Source organism: Pholcus phalangioides, unplaced genomic scaffold (assembly GCF_987345545.1).
Source record: "Pholcus phalangioides strain wild (caught in Gottingen) unplaced genomic scaffold, Ppha-v1.0 ptg000018l_1, whole genome shotgun sequence".
NCBI classification, from domain to species: domain Eukaryota; kingdom Metazoa; phylum Arthropoda; class Arachnida; order Araneae; family Pholcidae; genus Pholcus; species Pholcus phalangioides.
This window is the reverse complement of record NW_028301611.1, coordinates 3183296-3204511: the sequence shown is the minus strand read 5'-3', so window position 1 is coordinate 3204511 and position 21216 is coordinate 3183296. Positions and strand designations below refer to the sequence as shown.

At 40.5% G+C, this 21216-nt stretch overlaps 1 protein-coding gene across 1 annotated transcript in view; it reads left to right on the top strand.

The window, feature by feature from the left end:
• The window catches only part of LOC149071530 (uncharacterized), a 52755-nt gene extending 37826 nt beyond the window's left edge, over nt 1-14929 (top strand). Inside the window, exons 3-5 of the mRNA XM_089247833.1 lie at nt 12833-13219; nt 14106-14283; nt 14368-14929. Coding sequence (XP_089103959.1) covers nt 12833-13219; nt 14106-14283; nt 14368-14543 — 741 coding nt within the window. The 3' untranslated portion in view covers nt 14544-14929. The remainder of the gene's footprint in view (nt 1-12832; nt 13220-14105; nt 14284-14367) is intronic.
• The last annotated feature ends 6287 nt before the right edge of the window (nt 14930-21216 follow it).

Sequence of the window (21216 nt, the reverse complement as noted above, 5' to 3'; positions counted from 1 at the left end):
TATATATTCTCCCACACAATACTTCTATTTTGTATATTTTCATTAAATCCACCGGAGCGAGCGAACTCAACCCAATAAAACTGATACTGGCTTCTAGTCCGCAAGTTATCAAACCCATTTGCTCACCAATAAGGTGTTAAGCGAGATGAGACTCACTCCGATGGATATATACACTCATGGCCATAAATTAAGGATAATTCAGAATCACACAGAAATCGAAATCTAAAGTAAAAATTTCACCTGTAGAATTATCACACACATCTGCAAGAATGATATGCAAATTTCAGGAAGCCACCAGATGATGCCGATAGTACGTCACAATGACGAGAGTGTAAGAGGGGGGTATATAAGGAATGGTGGCAAAGAAGTGAAATTGTTCACAAGAGTTCTGTAAGGCGCTCAGTGCCATAAGCAAATAGTTATGACGCAGAGGACGTATGTGGATGATTTTTTTACGTGGTAGAATTATCGGCCGCCTGGAATGTGGGCGTACTCAGATGGAAGTATCCGAGGAACTTGGAATTGCCCAAAGTGTCATCTCTAGGCTTTGGCAACGATTCCAAGATAACGGAAATGTCAGTAGACGTTACAGTACAGGTCGCCCCCGAGTTACAACGCCGAATGAAGACCGGTATTTGGCAGTAACCGCCAAAAGAAGCAGGCGGAGCACAGCATCCGACCTGTCTCGTCAGCTATCTGCAGCCACGGGTACCACAGTTTCAAGGCAAACCGTGTACAGACGTTTAGGAGATATTGGTCTATATGCTCGCAGGCCTGTCAGATGTGTTCCGCTCACGGCAACTCACTGTCGGCAGCGATTAGCCTGGAGTAGAGAACATGCAATGTGTACATCGTTACAGTGGGCTTGTGTGATGTTTTCCGACGAGTCCAGGTTTAGCTTGCAGTCTGATTCACGTCGGACTTTCATATGGAGAACGCCAGGTACCCGTTACCACCAAGACAACATCATTGAACGACACCGTTACGGTGTTGCGGCATTGCTCGTTTGGGGTGGAATTATACTGGGTTCCAGAACAGATCTGCATGTTCAAACCGGAACCACGAAAGCCCAAATTTATCGGGACATCATTCTGGAACAACATGTACGTTTGTTTAGGGGTGCCATGGGCGCAGAATTTGTGTTTATGGATGACAACGCCCGTCCTCACCGAGCAAACATCGTAAACGAATGCCTTGAATCTGAGGATATAACCCGTATGGAATGGCCAGCATTCTGACCTGACTTGAATCCGATAGAGCATGTGTGGGACATGCTTGGCCGACGAGTTGCAGCCCGTCAACCACCTCCTAAATGTGTACCGGAACTTCGGAGAGCATTGCTTGCTGAATGGAGTGATCTTCCCCAAGATCAGATCGATAATTTGATACTCAGCATGCCTAGGCGTTGTACGGACTGTATTTCATCGCATGGGAGACATACAATGTATTAACCATCATACCAACCACGTAATAGTAAGTTTTCGTGAAGGAGATATTTTTTACTATTGCACCAGGGAGCAAAAATCGTAGTTTTTATGAATGGTATCATACATACACCATCGTTTTTGTTCTTTATCTTTTGTTTAATAAATGGGCTTTATGAATAAGTAACGTTTGTTTTGTTTCTGAACCTTTATTTGCCGGAGCTGGCATTATCCTTAATTTATGGACATGAGTGTATTCTCTTATTTCACAATAAGATTCGCATTTCTTTTTCTTTTTTGTATCCTGTGTATATAATATTTCAAGTGTAAGATAACAGATGAGATGGCACGGGAAAATGTTTTGATGGGGGAAAATCTAACTTCTATATATATAAAATTGATTTTCTGTGTGTGTGTCTATGTGTGTGTGTATGTTCTTTATACAAATCTACAATTTTACATCGATCGTCGCCAAATTTTGCATATATACCAAATGAGACCCGACTTGAACGATAGGCTACTTTAAAATTTCATCAGACCAGGGCAAATGACCCAAATGGTCAAAAAACTGTCCAGCAACAATGGTTTTTGGGCCTCAACAATCACTTTCCGAACGTTTACCGTGGTGGTTACCGTGTTTCCCTAGCAATGCGTTTCAGACGTGTATATGCCTTTACAACGGTTTGTCACTTCTTTAATCCTGTTAGTATATGTATAATAGTTTATGCCTTTATAATGGTTTGCCACATTTTCAATATACTCTCAGTAATGAGGCTTTTTGAATTGACGTCATAATCATCATCAGCATCGCTTTGAGAGTCAGGAAAAGGGTGATCCTCATAGAAATCAGTGCTAAAATTGTCGATTTTACTGTAGAAATGCGGAAATTAGTGGGATTTTCCGCCCCATCAATGATTTTAAAAATTGTATTGAATTCTCAATTTTTGAAATATTGAGATTGCTTAGAGATATACGAAGCCCAGGAGATTAAAAACGAAGTAATTAGCCGGACCTACTTTTGAGTTAGACATTCATGTAATAACATTAATTTCAACTTTTTATTTACATCTTCTCAAGCATGAAAATTAATGTCTCCGTATTGTCTTTTGATATTCAACTGCATTAATTCATAGTTTAGGATGTTTTAAAATAAATTATGGGCCCGTAAATTACATCGAAGAAATTCCACAGCTTCAATTAAGCATTTTTGAAACCTGAAACAGGCAGATGGATAAATTAAAGTTCGGGGGGGGGGGATCGAAATACCTAGCGCCCCTTAAAAAAGGATAAAAAGTATATATTCATTTCTATGTTTCTTTAAATCTAGATTTGTTTAGTTCATGAGTCGCACAGGAAGTCACCATATTGGTTAACTTAGACACGGTTTGCATGTCCCTCAAAGAAAGAGGTAGATATCACGTGTTTCTAACAGCCTCATTGAAGAAAACCCGGGCAGCGCCGGGTATTATAGCTAGTATGTTATAAAAATCTTGTATGGTTTGTTTTTTTGACACAAGATTAAAGTGTTCCAGACTCTGCCAAGAAGAGATCTCGGTAACGCGATAAGTCCAGTGGCAAAGTTCTGACGTTCATTCATGTCTCATGGGAGAGCTACTTCACCAAGCCCTAACTCTGGCCATATCGCTATTCATTGTCATTAATGAGATGGGTTGGAAATGAAGCACCTCAAGCTCGTTAAGGAAAATGTCTTATCTATATCCTCCCTCGGGGTCGGGACCGTGGCAGAAACCTTCACGGTGGTAGACGAGCATCTTACCACCACACCACTAGGGCATTATGGGTATCCCACCCACACCACACGGGTGAAATAATGTTCGCAACTAAAAGCAAAACTGACGGTCGCCCGGGGCAAGTATCCATTTTGCAACCTCCTTCTCGTAATTTCGAAGGTATAAAGAATGAAATTGGCACCCTGGGTATCTGATTCCTCTGTTCTCTCCTGTTTCTGGCAGTGGGGGAGGCAGACAGGGCTCCTCCTATAGCTTCGGATAGAAAGTTCCCGTGAAGAGACTCCTAAAATTTTCTGGTGGGGGGGGGGGGGGTCACGAAAGAAAACTCAAGGGGAAAGAGAGAATTTTTAGCCCTGAAGTCATATAGCCCCCTTGGGCTCCCTCTTCTTAATTTGTTCTCTGACCATGTGAATGACCTGTGAATGAAGTAGAACGGAATTTTTTGGCGACAGGTGTTCAGTTATACCAGAAATAATGACGCTCCCCAATTTTTTTCTTTGTAAAAGTGTTATTCATCACTAGCTATAATACCCGGTGCTGCCCGGGTTTTCTTCAATGAGGCTGTTAGAAACACGTGATATCTACCCCTTTCTTTGAGGGACATGCAAACCGTGTCTAAGTTAACCAATATGGTGACTTCCTGTGCGACTCATGAACTAAACAAATCTAGATTTAAAGAAACATAGAAATGAATATATACTTTTTATCCTTTTTTAAGGGGCGCTAGGTATTTCGATCCCCCCCCCCCGAACTTTAATTTATCCATCTGCCTGTTTCAGGTTTCAAAAATGCTTAATTGAAGCTGTGGAATTTCTTCGATGTAATTTACGGGCCCATAATTTATTTTAAAACATCCTAAACTATGAATTAATGCAGTTGAATATCAAAAGACAATACGGAGACATTAATTTTCATGCTTGAGAAGATGTAAATAAAAAGTTGAAATTAATGTTATTACATGAATGTCTAACTCAAAAGTAGGTCCGGCTAATTACTTCGTTTTTAATCTCCTGGGCTTCGTATATCTCTAAGCAATCTCAATATTTCAAAAATTGAGAATTCAATACAATTTTTAAAATCATTGATGGGGCGGAAAATCCCACTAATTTCCGCATTTCTACAGTAAAATCGACAATTTTAGCACTGATTTCTATGAGGATCACCCTTTTCCTGACTCTCAAAGCGATGCTGATGATGATTATGACGTCAATTCAAAAAGCCTCATTACTGAGAGTATATTGAAAATGTGGCAAACCATTATAAAGGCATAAACTATCATACATGTACTAACAGGATTAAAGAAGTGACAAACCGTTGTAAAGGCATATACACGTCTGAAACGCATTGCTAGGGAAACACGGTAACCACCACGGTAAACGTTCGGAAAGTGATTGTTGAGGCCCAAAAACCATTGTTGCTGGACAGTTTTTTGCCCATTTGGGGCATTTGCCCTGGTCTGACGAAATTTTAAAGTAGCATATCGTTCAAGTCGGGTCCCATTTGGTATATATGCAAAATTTGGTGACGATCGATCTAAAATTGTAGATTTGTATAGAGAACATACATACACACACACACACACACACACAGACACACACACAGAAAATCAATTTTATATATATAGATTAGGTTATGCTTGTGTGAACAAATTTTATTTGGGTGACTCCACTACTTCCCCAAACACCAACTCCGGCCATATCTATATTTTGCAATTCGTTGCCATTAACGAGTTAAGTTGGAAATGAAGGCGATATCTATCGGCGATCACCTCAAGCTCTATGGGGAAAATATCTTGCTATCTACATTCTTCCTCCGGTTTGAACTTAGACCCTGATGGCAACCTCCACGGGGTGGCAGACGACCATCATAGCACCACGGCACTCGGGCGAAACCGTGACGCCCGATTCTCAGCAAATCTCGCCAATTCCAGCCAAACATCACAAATGTTCGCCAAGTGGTACCAATTGAGAATCAGTACGCCGAAGTTTTCTCATACTGTATTATGCGTTCTCCCTGGACGACTCAAAAATCGTTTAAAAAACCAAAAAAACATTACATATGTCCTCCAAACCGGTACGCGTGATTAGTAGTATAGGTGCTTGCACTTGGGTGCTCAGAGTGCCTCTTTCCCCCCCCCCCCCCTACAGCAAATTCTTGCAAAGACCCAATATAGCAAAAGACCAAATTCTTAATATACAATGCAACGAACGCTCCACTTACGGTATATATTACGCGGGACGTTTGGCAACCCCAAGACCCTTTTTTTCTGACGAATCAAATGACAGAAAATGTAACCAAAATATCAATTTGTGCAAAATCCTTCATCATTCAGACATTTTCAGCAAGTAACTTGAATATAGCTCTTCACAGGCGCCGACATGAAGAAAACATTGGGGGGGGGGGGAGGTGTTGGTCATCCCGTATATACGGGATGCAAGCGCGAAAACTCTCAGCCTATTCACGAAGTGGCTGGCTCCGCCGTGAATTGGCCACACTTCGGGCTTTGGCAGTAATATATATATACACTTCCCCTTTTCCAGTCACTTTGTTGGGCAATTTGCCTGTTGTGGTTTCTAATTTTGTATTTGTGAAAGTTACATTTGCAGCTTTTTGTGACAGGATTCATCAAAACATTTTTTTCTTATTTAATTTCCTGTCGGTCCCCTGAATGCATTCATGATTAAATTTTCACTAGATATTGTGAATACAAGAATAGGGTATATATAACCAAAATTTCATAACTATATTCATGAAGCATTTCTCTAGAAATTCGAAAAAAATTCTCTGAACTCCAAAGTCTCCCATGACTTACGGGGCTACATAGTGTATCTATCCATATTAGTAAGATTATCGATTTCCTTGTGGACAAATCTTCAGAAATAACAATTTCAGACACCTCTGAGAGCTAAATTCCCGGAAAAAAAAAAACGCCCTTTACCTTTTTCTCTATTGGACCGGACGGGGTTAACACACTCTATCTCCACCGCTAGAGGACATTGAACCAAAAAACCCGAGCACACACACACACACACATACATACGGCAACACACACACTCTCTCTCACACACACACTAAAGACAGAGAGAGAACCTCCGCATATAATAACACACGCAACTTTCTCTCATAACCTCACAGAGATCTATCTATTCAACATCAATAGGAGAATATTTTAACATTACTAATACACAGAGAAGATTCGGTTACAACAACAACACTTGGCATGGTGTTGTGGTATCTGAGAGTGATTGAAGACATTTCATTTGGCGACTCTTCCCTTATAAATTAATGTACAGTTGCCATTTGTGCGAGTTGGAATCTCCTATAGGAAGGTACCCCCCCATCTGCATTCGTTGCATTCTTGTTTTGTGATGTGGTACTGCTGCTATGGTTTTCGTGCCGTTGCTCCCGTCCAGGCCACGACTCCGAAGCAAGTGGTGAGTCCTCCCCACTTCCTTTAATATATGCATCTATCCATTATCCATTATGCTAATTTCCACTTGCATGACAGTAGCTCGTTCCGAGAGATCGTTTTTTTTTCTTCTTCTGTTTGTTATTATGTTATGTATAATCATTGTTATCTCTTTGTGTGAGTTATCGCGTTGTCCTAGAAATCATGGAAAATATTCAACAGTTTTAGTGTTGTATGATGTATCGATTATTTTGAGATTGTTGTTTTTATTGTACCGTCATCACATGCTTCTGGTGGGATTTGCATGAATCGGTGTGTCTTTAAACGTTCAAATGAGGTATGACACGTTTGATCGGCTTGTTTTGATTGATGTAGATACGGTATCCCAGAACTTTGCACCCAGAATGAGAAAGATAATAGTACACGTTGTGACCATATGACCTGTATTTCCTGGGACAATCCCGTATTTGCACTTGATTTCGACCTTCTTTCCCATAAAAATGTCCTGTATCATCCCGTAATTTCAACGAAGCAAATTATGATTCTAGTTAATAATTGTATTTCGACATTCACTGCTTAAAATAAAGTCATCTGCTATGTTTGCAATAGCGTTTCCTTTACCTCCATTTGAAATTTTTCGGTGATTTCGGTCATAATTGGCAACTCTTTGCCATCAATAACTTTTGGAGATTTTCAAAATTTTGCTGTAATTTTTGGCATTACTTTTGATGACAATCGGCGATTTCCCGTGTTTGCGATCCTTTATTCCCGTAACTCTCGACGAAATACGTCCTGCCAACACGTCAAGAAAAATGATTTTTTGCAATTCGTGGTCATAAATGAATATTTTTTGGATGTAAACATGGAATCTAGGCCACTGGCACCAAAAAGAGGAGAAAAAAATATTTTTCCCATATAAAAACCCGAGTCTGATCGTACGTTCCTCGATTAAAAATATGGTACAAATCGCACATTTGTTGCAAAAAAACTATGCCAGAAATAAGCAAAACTGCCAAAATAATGTCAAAAAATGACCTCCTCCGCCACTGCGAACCGCAATGCATGCAAATGACTTCTTCGAATTCGATTGACAAAAAGCAGGCTGACCATATTTCTCCGAGGAAAATAAGGAAATTGGGATTATACAAATATAGGAAAATTCGAGATATCCCCAATTATAGCCAAAAATGATGCCAAAGATTAGAAAAGTTCCAACTATTGCGTAAAACTATTGCACTGAAAAATGGCGGGAAATGAAGCAACTGCAAATTGCAGTGGATTAAAATGATTTCCACAGAACAAAATGTTTAAGGAAATATGTTTTTCTGATTTTTTTTTCCGGGATATAAACTCCTATAGAAAAGTCATCTGGTCACCGTCGGGAATCTATCCCAGGAACTCTTGCGAACCGGGGAAGTGTGACACTATATACACCACTGGAGGCAACCTTGCCTTCGTGTATGTCCCGGTTTGTCAGAGAATCTGGGTTCAATTTACGGCGGAGACCGGATGACTTTCCTTTCCCAGTTTACCCAGCACCTCCTAGAGATAGAAGGCTTCTCCGCACACTACTCGTGATGTCAGCAAGTAGTTCATTTTCCCTCAGAATATTCAGGAAAAAAATTCCGCTGCAGGTCCTGCCTCAGAATTGGCTTTTCTATGCCCCCATCCAATCACCATGCAGTATTTGTGAGCCAACTAGGAAGATTCTACGCCAAAATAAGAAGAAACAAAATAGGATGGTGTAGTTCAAAATGTGGAAAACTTGCTAGGTAGTCTTAATGACGTTACAGATGAACTTGGCAACCCGTGCGGAGGCCTTCTATCTCTAGGAGATGCTGGTTTACCCCCGGCATAATATCCAGAAAAGGTCTTGATTTCCTTGATGTATTATTCGGCTGAGAAAAGCCATATCTCACTCTCTCTAAAACGTTTAACATGACAAATATCCGAGAAGAATATTCTTATATTTATAGTTGTAATTATCATAACATAATTAACGAGTTAAAAAGTAATTTCAATCTTGATTTCAACATAGAATAAAAAATTTAACTAGGCTTCGTTGAAAATACATGAAAAAATGAGGCATTACAAGTACATTAATTCTATTACAAAAAATTCGGGATGGCCAAAATTATGTGACATTACGTGAATATCCCGGGACATATACGGTCACTCTGTGTATACAGTGTGTCCTCTGCCGTCAGGATGAGAATCGTGTGACAGTACACGTCGATCCTAACAATTTTTAAAATGCAATAGAATTACAATGCGTCGCAAATTATTTTTTTAGTCCGCGCATACTAACATGGATTTCGAGTCAAAATTGGCGACCAAATTTGGCGTAAAAAAAATCGAGATGAAAGACTCCTAAAGTCACCCTGGTAGGGGGAGCGAAAAGAAATTTATGCTTACCTGCAAAACTAGGTTGACCATATTTCTTCCAGAAAAAAGAAAAAAATACAGAAAATTGGTATAAATACATGATACAACCAGAGAGATAAAGGGACATATTGGATAAGAGAAATAAAGAACCTCTTGACAATATTCCCCCCATCCCATCCCATGATTGCCTGTGACAAAGAAGAAAAATTTTCTTGTCATCCCTCATGAGCATGGTTGCCATATTTTGGGATCTTCTGAGGTATGCATCCACCAATAAGTAGGTTGTGACCTTTGATTACGTGGGAAAAATTACTGTTTATCCTGACGTGTTCCTACCATTTAGGTGGTAGAGTTCTAGGACACCCTGTATATTGTCTAATTTTGGTAACGTGTTTCAATTCCCATCACTACTGAGCTGAAAGTCAGAAATCGGAACCTACTGGACGAACAACTGATCACCACCAGTGATATTAGAAAAAAATAATTTTTTAAGAGAAATTTCACTCCTCCAAAATTTTTAGGGGGTAGAAAGACTTATTCTGAATTGGAAAATTTTCCAGATCATGCGGATTTTACAGATTTACGGCACATTTAACCACCATTAAAGCTGTTCCAGATCACATAAGTGGCCTGCTACGCGTTTCCAAACAAATTAAGTGGCCCGCGCTGTCCTAAAGGTTGAGCACCCTTGTTCTAGGAAATAATGGTGGGTTACCAAAAAAAGGAATTGATCACCATTGCGGTTAGAGTCTAGTTCCTGAAGAAATAACGCATCGATTAGATCATGGGTCCACGGACCTCTTCGATGAGCTTCGAGGGGATGGTCTGGGGTATACGGAAGGTCAAGATCCACTCATTAACATGTTATGGACATTTTCTTACCGGTCGGGATCGTACTTTGTTGGAAGTAACGAGCCTTTGCGGCTTTTTCCGTTCCATTCCAGTATGACTTCAGTATTTAAACACGAATGAATGTTACGTGAAAAAAAGCTTAAATACATAAAAATATTTACTAATAATAAGTTTTGACCGTTTATTATTGCAACTAAAATTGAAAAATTAAATTAATTGTTAAAACATTTCTGAAAAATTATGGCAATTTAACTTTTTTTTTATGAATATAAAACTATTAGTATAACGGAACAATATAAACAAAAGATGGCGTTGTAAAAAATAAATTAAAAATGCATTTCTTTTGAAATGATACATTTTACAATAAATCGAAGGGGGGGGGGGGAAAGGAAACAAATTTCATTAATCTTGTGAATGTGATTACTGTATGACATAAAAATACGGGACAGTCCCGTTTTCCAAAGACATCTTTTTGTTCCGATGAGCCTTTCCGGCGATTTTGTCGCATATTTTAATTTTAAGAGAAAGAAAATGAAGTCTCTCACTATAGAGTACCCACACCCACGGAGGAGTGCGCAGGAAGGGGCAGGAACTCCTCCCCCCCCCAAAGACGATCTAAAATTAGAAGTAAAATTTCATATATTTTTGTAAAAAAAATGTAAATATCGGAAGGAAATAATTTTATATGCAGTTTTTAATCAATTTCTATTGATTTAAATGCTTCTTGGAGGTTGGTGACTCAAAATGTCTCTGGAAAGATTCCTTGTGCGCCCCAATCCCAAAAGTCGATCCTGTGTGTATGCCCTTGCCTCGACGCAGGGGTGGGGGGAGGTACACCCTACATTATTCAAGTACAGTCGGATCCCGTTTTAACGAATACTGTTATAGCGAAAATCTCGTTTTAACGAATACTTTTCTAATCCCCAGTAAGTTTACATAGGAATAATACAAAAACCTGGAAATCGTTTTTAACGATATTTCGTTGTAACGAAGGGATTTCTCCGGTCTCTCATTATAACGGGATCCGACTGTAAGTATACTGCAGTGGTTCATAAACTGTGGTTCGCAACGGGCTATTCAGAGGTAAGCAAAAAATAATCAGCAATGGCTGAACCCGCCGTGGCATACTTTGTGGTACGCGAGTTGTTTCCGTAGATTCAAATGAAAAAGAAATGGTTATACCCATATATATATCATAGAAAGCCGTGAGAAAACATTAAGCATGGTTCAGTATGCAGGGGATGGGGTATGCAAGCTTCCAACGTGCTTCTATGAGTAAGCACGCGTGCTACGTATTTTTGATGTGAACAATCTTCCTATGCATTTCGATGGGCATACATCTTTTGCTCATTTCTAAGAGTAAGTAGGCCTAAGATTACGCACATGCAGTATACGCATTTTTAAGACTATCCAAGCTTCCTACGCACGCTTGCCGATTTCCTAAGGTTAAACAAAACACCTGCGCAGTTATGAGGAGCGGAGAATAGACAAGCTTCCTATACACTCATTTCGGGGAATGAGCAAGCCTCCTATGCATTTGAAGGGGGTACGGACACATATATACTAATTCGCGGGAGCTACTTGCAGCATGAAAGTCCGAGAACCACACTGGTCTTCAATGAGGGCCATTGAGAATGTAGGATCATGAAGGGAGTACGGAAAACCAACTTCAGCCGCCACTTCGCTGTTGATGGCATCAAGCCTTAACGCCCCCCCCCCCCCCAGGATACACAGGAAGCTATAGCGATGATTACTTGACGCACATTAACAATGGTTGGAACTGAGGTGCCTAGAGAGGCGGGTGTACTCATCATCCTTCACCGGGGAGCCATAAGCGGAAAAAGGTTTTTTCCCCGTTTAGGGGAAATATGTATTACTGACATAGGCGTGAGAAAAAAAGAGGTGGACATTCGCCCTCCCCGTTCACTATACACACACCCTCAGTGATTCGCCCGCCCCTTTCGAGGAGCCTGCATTCGCTTCTGGGTGGAGTGATGAAACTGGTTTTTTGTTTGAAGTGACTTCTAATGGTTAAAAAAAATAGGATAGGTAACAGTTATTGGCTATAGCGATAATACTGACAACATTCAGTGAAAGATGGCGGATAACTGAGCTTGCGGTTTTCAAGGAGCCATAGCTGCAATAGCTCTCCTGAAAGATGCTAGAAATGTATTTCTTTCCACCACTATAGTTAGAATTACCAGATTCGAAAATTTTCAATAACGACACTTTTCTCAATTTTCATTTATCGCCATACGGTAATTTCCAACCAGTAGATTTGGTGGGAAATGAAGGCGCCATTTATCGGTAGTCGCCCCAGGTTCATTAGGTAAAGAGCTCGTTTCTAATGCTCTATGCCCGGATTTGGAACCGTGGACCTTGACGGTAGCCTTCATAGTGGAGGACGAGCATCTCACCACTGCGCCACTCGGGATTGTACCAACTGACCGGCCAGTCTTATTGCTTTGCAGCCTTTGCTTTGAGCATGGCGATGTTTTCTTCTGCCAAGAACCTTGTCTTTTGTATATACAGTAAAACCTGTCTATAACGATTCTTTAGGGGAACCTAGAAAAAATTCCTATTGAATAGGAATTCCGCGGAGACCAAAGAAAATATCGTTATAGGAAAGTTTATGGTTATAGACAGTATTTTTATGCACACGTTCCACTGCATTATCTTAGGGCAAGCTGGGCCATGGTTAGAATAGCATCTGTCCTGCTTGGAGGCAACTTGGTTCCTCGTATTCTGGGAATTTCGAAGGACAGTGATTGGTGAAAGCATGTGGGGGGGGGGAGGGGGGGGCACTCAGCCAATGAAGATTTTTGGAAATGTTTCAGAGGGAAAAGAAGTTTTTCCCTGGAAAAAAATTATATAATTCCGGAAATCTGAAAAAGGAGGACAAAGGGGTGAATTTTCCAAAACGTAGGAGGGCGCTTGAAATGGCATCATGAAGGAGGACGTCTGGTAACCCTCTTTTAATTCACTAAACAATTTTCTTGTTCGTATTGCAGAAATGGAAGAAAGAAAACGGACTCGTGTCCCCGAACCGTCGCAAGAAATCGTCGTCGTCGTCGCCACAGAAAGAAGCCGAACCACCCACGACAGTCGATGAAGTTACCAAGACCGACGATCCCGAAGAATCCAAATCCGATGGACAAAAAGAAATGGAAGAAGCCAAAGATGGCGGTGGCAGTAGTACGAGCGAAGTGAAAAGCGTCCTGGACCCGTCGTGGCAGGTCGTGCAGGCTCAGCTCGTTCCTTGCCCTTCCTGTGGACGGACATTCTTTCCCGAGAGGTTGCCAGTCCATCAGCGTGTCTGCAAGGGAAAGGTTGCCTCCGGTAATGCCTTGACAAGAGCCCATTCGCTGAGAGAAACGGCGACTTCTTACGCTAGTGAGGTTAGTAAAAACCGCCTCTGGATTGATTTTAGGCCTCTCCAATCAGAGGCAGATTTATGGTTTTATCTACTCTAATGTTCTTGACCGCTAATTTTTTGAATTTGCCGCCCTGGGACATAGCCTGCTTGACACCCCCTTCCTCCCATAAATATGCTTGTACTTGTATCATTAAGTCACTCTTTAATCCCTCACATACGCTGTCACACTCTCTAGTTCACTCTTTAATCCCTCACATACGCTGTCACACTCTCTAGTTCACTCTTTTCGTCCCTCCCTCTCAAGAGCACTCTTTCTGTTGGTCACTGATGTGGTTCTTTGCTCTCTCACACTTTGATCACTCACATGCTTTCTCGCTCTCTAGGTCATTATTTTGGCTGCTTACTGATGTGACTTTTTGCTCTCTAGGCCACTCCCATATGCTCACACAGTCTCAAAATCATCATTCCAATACTTACACACTCTCTAGGTCACTGTTTTAAAGTCACTCACCGACTACACACCTCACTCTCTAGACGATTCTTTCAATCGCTCACTAATTTGGCATCTCGCTCTCTACGCTAAGGGTGACTCATTACATGCGCTTTCACACTCTCTAGGTCAATCTTGTGATCGCTCACGTGCTTGTGAGCTCTCTGGGTCATTCTTTTTGTGGCTCACTGACCCGTCCTTCGCTCTATAGGCGGAGTTATGATTTAATCGCTCATTTTCCTTCCTACTTCTTTCACCACCAATTCTTCAAAATTTTCCGTCCCTCTGAATTCGCCTGCATAGCTCACACAGCCCCCTCCCCTACTGCCACCTATCTTCAATCCATCACCTGGACCGAAATTGATGTTTCGTTTCGATATCTTATATACGCTTCTGAACTCGTATTTCTGTTGTCCAGGAGAACGTCGACAAGCAGTCCATGTACGTGCCTTGTTACATCTGTGGTAAAAACTTCGGCACCTGGGTCATACAGATGCACGAGTCTCAGTGCCTTAGGAAATGGAGGAGGGAAAACGAGAAGCTGCCACCACATCTGCAACAGCAGGAGCCGCACAAGCCGCAGTTAGTGTTGCCAGGTAAGGGGGAAAACTTGATTTAATTCATTATTAATTACTATTTCCTATTCTATCATTAACAAGCGTTACTTTGTCTTCCTAAAGCGGACGAAAGCACCACGAACGGAGACAAATCCACAGACGTGGCCTGGGAAAGCCACCTACAGCAACTAGTGCCTTGCCAGCGCTGCGGCCGCACGTTCTTCCCGGACAGGCTGGAGGTGCACGGGCGTAGCTGCAAAGGACCCGTCAACAAGCAACAAACGCCACGGAATAAATAAACGGACAGTAATGATGACCAGCACCAACGAGACTAAAGCCCCCAAAAGCGAAATATGGACCATCGTATGGGGAAAAAACCCACCATGACCGTCCCTACAAGAGAACCAGGTTTTTCAAATTCGACAAGGGGTAACACTTGCTACGGAATACCAGCTACGCAAGTCATTAGCGAATAGCCATGCCATCAACAAGGTGATCTAATACATTTAACAAATGAACCGTGCCTTTATTGGCATAAATCAGGAAGCGAAGGTGGAGTTATGGATGGTAAAAGATGCGCCACATAATTGATCACGATGTATTATACTGTATATTGGGAAAAGAGAAATATTTGTGAATAATCATGTACAAATAAAATTGATCTTATGATCATAATGAAGTCCTTGAAACATTTGGTTTCATCTTTCATGAGAATTCTCTTCCTGAAACGATACGATATTTGCGTCTTAGACCTGTTTACAACCCAGCGCCGTCTAAACGCATGGGCCCACCCAGGCACCTCAAGAAAAGAGGGGTCTCACAAAAATGAGAACCGGTTCAAATTTTCGAGAATTCGTCAGGTAGGGCCTCGGAAAAATCATTTGGCCCCGTAGGTCCATGATGCTTTTAAGACGGCCCTGCTTCAACCGAAAGGCTTTGGTATCACTTGCATACAGGGTATCCCGGAAGTCCTCCTTAATCTCATCATCCGTTCGTCGTAGAGGTATGGTTTTAGTTTAAAAAAATGTTCAAAATGTATTCGAAAAGTTACTTTGTACCAGTTTCAAGAGTGAAAATATAGTGTTTCAAAAAATAAAAAATCTAAATTTTTATACAATTTCTCCGATCCCCTAACTTCCAATTAGAAACTTACTGCCCCGTCTCTTGAAGCAAAAAAAAAAAAAATCCATGTTTTTATTTCCGATAGACGCTGAGATATTTGAATTCAAAACAGAGAAAAAAGAGGAAACAACAGCATATATATATATAAATCAACGGACAACGTCCTTTTTACTTATTTATGCTTTCTCAAGTTTCCTCCGATTTTTTAATTCATATCGTGTGACGTGTATAACGTAATCAGGGCCGGATTAACCATTAAGTGAAATGAGCCCGTGCTTAGGGCATCAGAGTGCTAAAGGGGCACCACAAAAATATATCAAATGGTATTTCTTTTAATGTACAATTTTTTTTCAACATCGACCATCCGATAGAAGATCCTAAAATTTTAAGAACACTCGATTGTATAGTTGAAGATCATTATCACAAGGATGGCACAAAAGATGAGAAACTAATAATATTTGCAACCTTGAATTCACATTATCGCTGAGTTTCTCGATTAGCTTTTCACAAGTTTCATAAAGTACACCCAGGGCTGTCTTAACATTATCATACGCCCACATACAAAGCGATTTTTCTGAGAGAGGCACTACTACCTAGCTAAAAATTCCTATCTACCTGTTTTCCCATTTATTCTTGAAAATCGGAACCAGATCTAATTGTCACTTGACACATCGGTGCCAGAAGTGCCCAGATGGGCCCATGCAGTAAACCAAGCTCTACAGAATAAGGACATGATTTCTGAGGGTCATTAGTAGATCAACTGTGCAGTTTGATTTAGGGGCCGTTCAAGTATTACGTAAGCAAATTTTTATCCATTTTTGACCCCCCCCCCCCCCGTCAGCAAAATTTCGTCATCAGCTCTGCCCCCTCTGAATCCTAACTCATATTTTCATAAAGGGTGGTCGATGACGTAAACATAATCCAAACCCCCCCTCCCCCCTTGTCATCAAAAGTCAGCAAATCGGAAACCCCCTCCACCCCCCCCCCCACCATCGATGATGACGTAATACTTGAACGGCCCCTTATAGAAGTAAAAGAAATGCTACCAGGTGTAAATTACAAACTTGAGAATGTATCTAAAAGAGAAAATATCCAATATAACGGTGATTCGTCAGAAATAAGATATCTACTGGCAGGGCCGCAACTGGATACTTTATTAGCAGGGGCAACCACTCATTTAGGCACCCCCCCCCCGTAATGCTGAAGGATAGGTTAAATTTGCGCCCCCCCCCCCAACCTTTTCCGATGCACCCGGGGCACCAGACCCGCCTGATCTCCCAACTACTTGCGGCCCTGCTTATTGGTAATATTATGGCAATTCTAACATTCAATGGTTTCTCCTGGAGTGTTGTTACAGCCTTTATCTCATCAACAGTTCGTCGTAGTGGTATGGTTCTAATTTTAAAAAAGTTCTCAAAATGTGACCAGAAATCACACTGTATGAGTTTTGAAGATGAAAATACAGTGTACAATAAAAAATGTAAATCTTTATACGACTCCCCCCCGTCGTCTAACTTCCAATTAGCCAGTTGTTGGTCTTTCTCTTCTGAACCTAACAAACAAATTACATGCTTTTAACTGCATTATTCCCTGAGATATTTAAATTCAAAAATCGGAGACAGGTCGGGGTTTAGCAGAATTTCGCGGATCAATGCAAAAAAAATTTTGCGGCCCCCTTTAAAAAAATTTATGTTGTTGCTCCCCGACTTATATAAACTTTTCGAGTTACGAACATAAAATCTTGAAGGGGAAATTTTTTTTCCCAAAGAACGCATTCTATTACACTCATTTTTTGTCATTATTTCAGGAACGCGCTGATAATCTGGATCATAATCAAACACGATCCATTGAGAGGGAATGGCATTTACATTAATTTTACAAAATTCATAAATTATTAATAATAATTATCGTGGTCCACCTGCTGACAATTCATCGATTTTTGTCATACTTTTAAAGCGCTTCATCATCTCTTTATCAAATATACGATGCAATTCGATAACTTTGATCATTTTTCGAATTTTTTATTGCATTTTTTGTTTAATTAATGTAAATCAATAGAAATAAGGAAATGGGATTCCATGACCCCCACAAGGGTGGGGCTGACAGGCAGGATCGTCTTAATAGTATCATGGGCCCCCAAGCCAACGGATTTTTTGGAGGCCCTACCTGAAAAATTCTCGAAAAACTCATGTCTCGTTTTTCTGAGGCACCTCTTCTCTTGAGGCTCTTCGGATGCGGCCCGGGGTGGGGGAAGCATGCCTTAAGACGGCACTGCCTAAGGTTCGCACCACGCGTTCCCCTTTTTCAGTTTTGAATCTGGTAACCCTATCTGAAGACCACATGATCAGTATTTTCACTTATTTGTTCGATCATCCATATCATCCGATTTTTTTTGTAGAAAGAAATAATTATTTTTTCTACATAAAAAAAATCGATTATTGCAAATGTACGAATTTTGTTACCGAAATTTTCATCTCATAAAAAGATTTCATGATAAAAAAATAACGCAAACTCTATCTCTCTCTCTATCTTTTTTCATGAATTGTTTTTCGCATGAGTTGCCTGAAATTTCGAGATTAGATGGCAGCTCCAACAGTATATGAATCAAGCCTCCATCGAGCTTATACTTATTACTGGAGAGAGTATGACGTCAGCGGTCTCCGCCTTGTCAGTGATGAGAACATCTTTCGTCGGAACATCACGTGACTCGGTGAAAACAAGCACAATCCCCCGTTATTTTCTTATGGCATCCACAGGAATTTAACACAATAAATGAAATAAATAATTTCAGCATCGATGAGATAATTCCAGAATTAATGAAGAGATAATTCCAGAATTAATGAAAGAGCTAATTCCAGAATTAATGAAAGAGCTAATTCCAGAATTAATGAAAGAATATATTCTAGAATTAATGTAAACGGCAATTTCAGCATTAATGAAAGAGATAATAATAAAATTAATGAAAAAAGAGATTATTCCAAAATTAATGAAAGAGACAATTCTAGAATTAATGAGATATAATTTCAAAATTAATGAGATATAATTTCAAAATTAATGAGATATAATTTCAAAATTAATGAGATATAATTTCAGAATCAATGAAAGAAATAATTTCTGCATTAATGAAAGAAACAAATCCAGAATTGATGAAAGCAATTATTCCAGAAGTAATGAAAGAAATAATAATTAATAAAGGAAATAATTCCCGAATTAATGAAAGAAAATTCAAGAAATAATAAAGTAAAATCCAGAATTGATGAAGGAAAATTCAAGAATTCATGAAAGAAATGATTCCAGTATTAATGAAATAAATAATTTAATCTTTTTTCACCTTTAGATGAGTTCTCTCTATCTTTTTTCTACTCGTTGAAACCCAATATTTAGAGACCGAACTGTACATTTCTAAGGACAAATTGCCAGGCGGGAACTTTGTTTTCACAGAGTCACGTGATTTCCTTGCATTTCAATGTCGCTGCCGTCGCGGCGGCTGGATACTCCCTCCAGCAAAGCTCAATGCAAGCCTCAGAATCTCTGTCGTCTGCTTCTTTCCAGGTTACTTGTTTTTGACTTCTCCTTGTGTCCGGAAAAAATTACTGAACTGGCAGTTCGAACTTCCAGTTCTGTTTGTGAGATGAGCTTGTAGGGAACCGACTTCTTGCCTGTCGTCTGCTCATCAAGAGGCTCTTTGTTTTGGACGTCTCCTTATGCTCAAATAAAATAACCGAACTTACAGTTTAAATTTCCAGTTCAGTTTATGAGCTTTGTTTATAAGGAGCTGAGAGGAATAAAGAATATAGTTTTTTAATTTAAACTTCATTATCACCACACGAGTCACTTTTAAATTTCAGATTAGATGGCAGCACATTACAATAAAGTGGTATAGTGGTAAGATATCTATAAAGTGGAGTGTGGAAAAATTTACTTTTTACAATCTTACCCGTCATCTGCTTGTGTGGAGGTCCTATGTTTTGGATGTCTCCTTGGGTCTTGAAAAAATTACTGAACTGGAAGTTTGATTTTTCAGGTCAGTTTATAAATTTTGTTTATAAGGAGCAAAGCTGAATGAAGAATTTAGTTTTTTATACCTGAGCTTCGTCATCATCACATAAGGTACTTCTGATTTTGAAAGTTGGAAGCAGAACCAACAATATTTTTAAAAATGAATGTCTTAAAGTATTCTAGAGTATTAAATTAATTTTAATTCCCTTAAAATTGTGTTAGTGCCATTGTGAATTCGCTGCAAATACTACAAGGCAAAAAAAAAAAAAAAAAAAAATTGTTATTGGTGGACGGCGAAACGTTTCGAGTCACTTGGTATACACGGGACTCATCACTTCCTAGATAAAAAAAAAAATTATAAGAAACTAGGCTGAAGCCTTTCAGCCCCCACAGAGGTCGTGCGACCTGTGCATCCACATGGGGCACCTCTCTAGGAAAGGGTGCCAAATCCGAGTTGAAGGTAAAAAAAAATTTGTTGATCTGAGAAACGTCATCGGGGGCACAAAAAATAGATTCCGCACGGGCAGAGATTCCTTTCTCTTTTCTGCCCCTACCCATTCGTACATCAAGGCCACCTTAAGACCATCGTAGACCCGGGACCACAACTAGAGGTTTGGTCAGCTGTGTCAAGCAAGCATTTTGCACCCTCTTGTAATGTTGAAGCAGAGTTGGAAACAATTCAGAAAAGAAACCATAATCGGTGTTCTTAACTAGGGACGGTTCTTTGCCCGAGCGACCTGCGCGGCTGTATGGGCACCGCCAGGAGCGGATCCAGGTCGATGTGTCGGGAGAAGCGAATTGTGTAAGTTCATTGGATCGTCCCGTATTTTACGGGACAGGAAAATTTTCCAATATTATTCGGTTCTTACCTATCGCCCCCACCCACTGGATCCGTTCCTGAGCAAAGGCTGACATCTTCAGCTGTTGCGAATGGAGCAGAGGCAGAAATATTCCGCTGGGAAAGAAGCTGAGACAGACATCTTAAACTGCGAAATGAGTGGAGGTAGAAATATTCAACTCCCTCCGAAATGAGTGGAGTCAGAAATATTCAGCTCCGAAATGAGTGGAGTCAGAAATATTCAGCTCCGAAATGAGTGGAGTCAGATATATTCAGCTCCGAAATGAGTGGAGTCAGAAATATTCAGCTCCGAATGGAACGGAGGTACAGGCATCTTCAACTGCGAATAAAGCTGAGGCAGAGATCTTCAGCTGCGAATGGAACGAAGGCAGCTATCTTCAGAGCTGAATGAAGCTGAGACAGATATCTTCAGCTGCGAATGGAGCGTATACAGGGCGATGTGTCGGAGAAGCGACTTCCTGTGTAGGTACATTGGGTTATCCGAATTTCATGGGACAGACAAATTTCTCTCATATTATTCGACTCTTGGGAGGGTCGATCGCCCCCCGTCTGGATCCGCACTTGGGCACTGCTCTAAGAGGAGTACGAAATTCGAGTTGAAAAAGTGAGAAGCTTTGTCGACAAAAAAAAAAAAAAAACGTGGGAGGGACACCAAAAATAGGTTCCGGTAAAAATAGGTACAGATATCTTCTCGAGTCACCCCTGTTCTTAACGCATATTCGTGCATCAGCCCCCCCCCCACACCCTCCAGAAGCAGGGCCACTGTGTCAGATTTTTTACCGGATATTCATTACTCTGTAAGAATTTATAAAAACCACGGATCCCATATCCTACAGCATGGCTCCTAGGCTGAGATCTCTGTTACGCGTCCAGGTCAAACTTTTCATGCACCCCCCCCCCCTCTCTGTAGTAAGTTTATAATGTGAGAAAATACATAAAAAAAATGATAATTATCGTCCCGTTTCCGCTGCCCTCAAGTTGCGGCCCTCGCG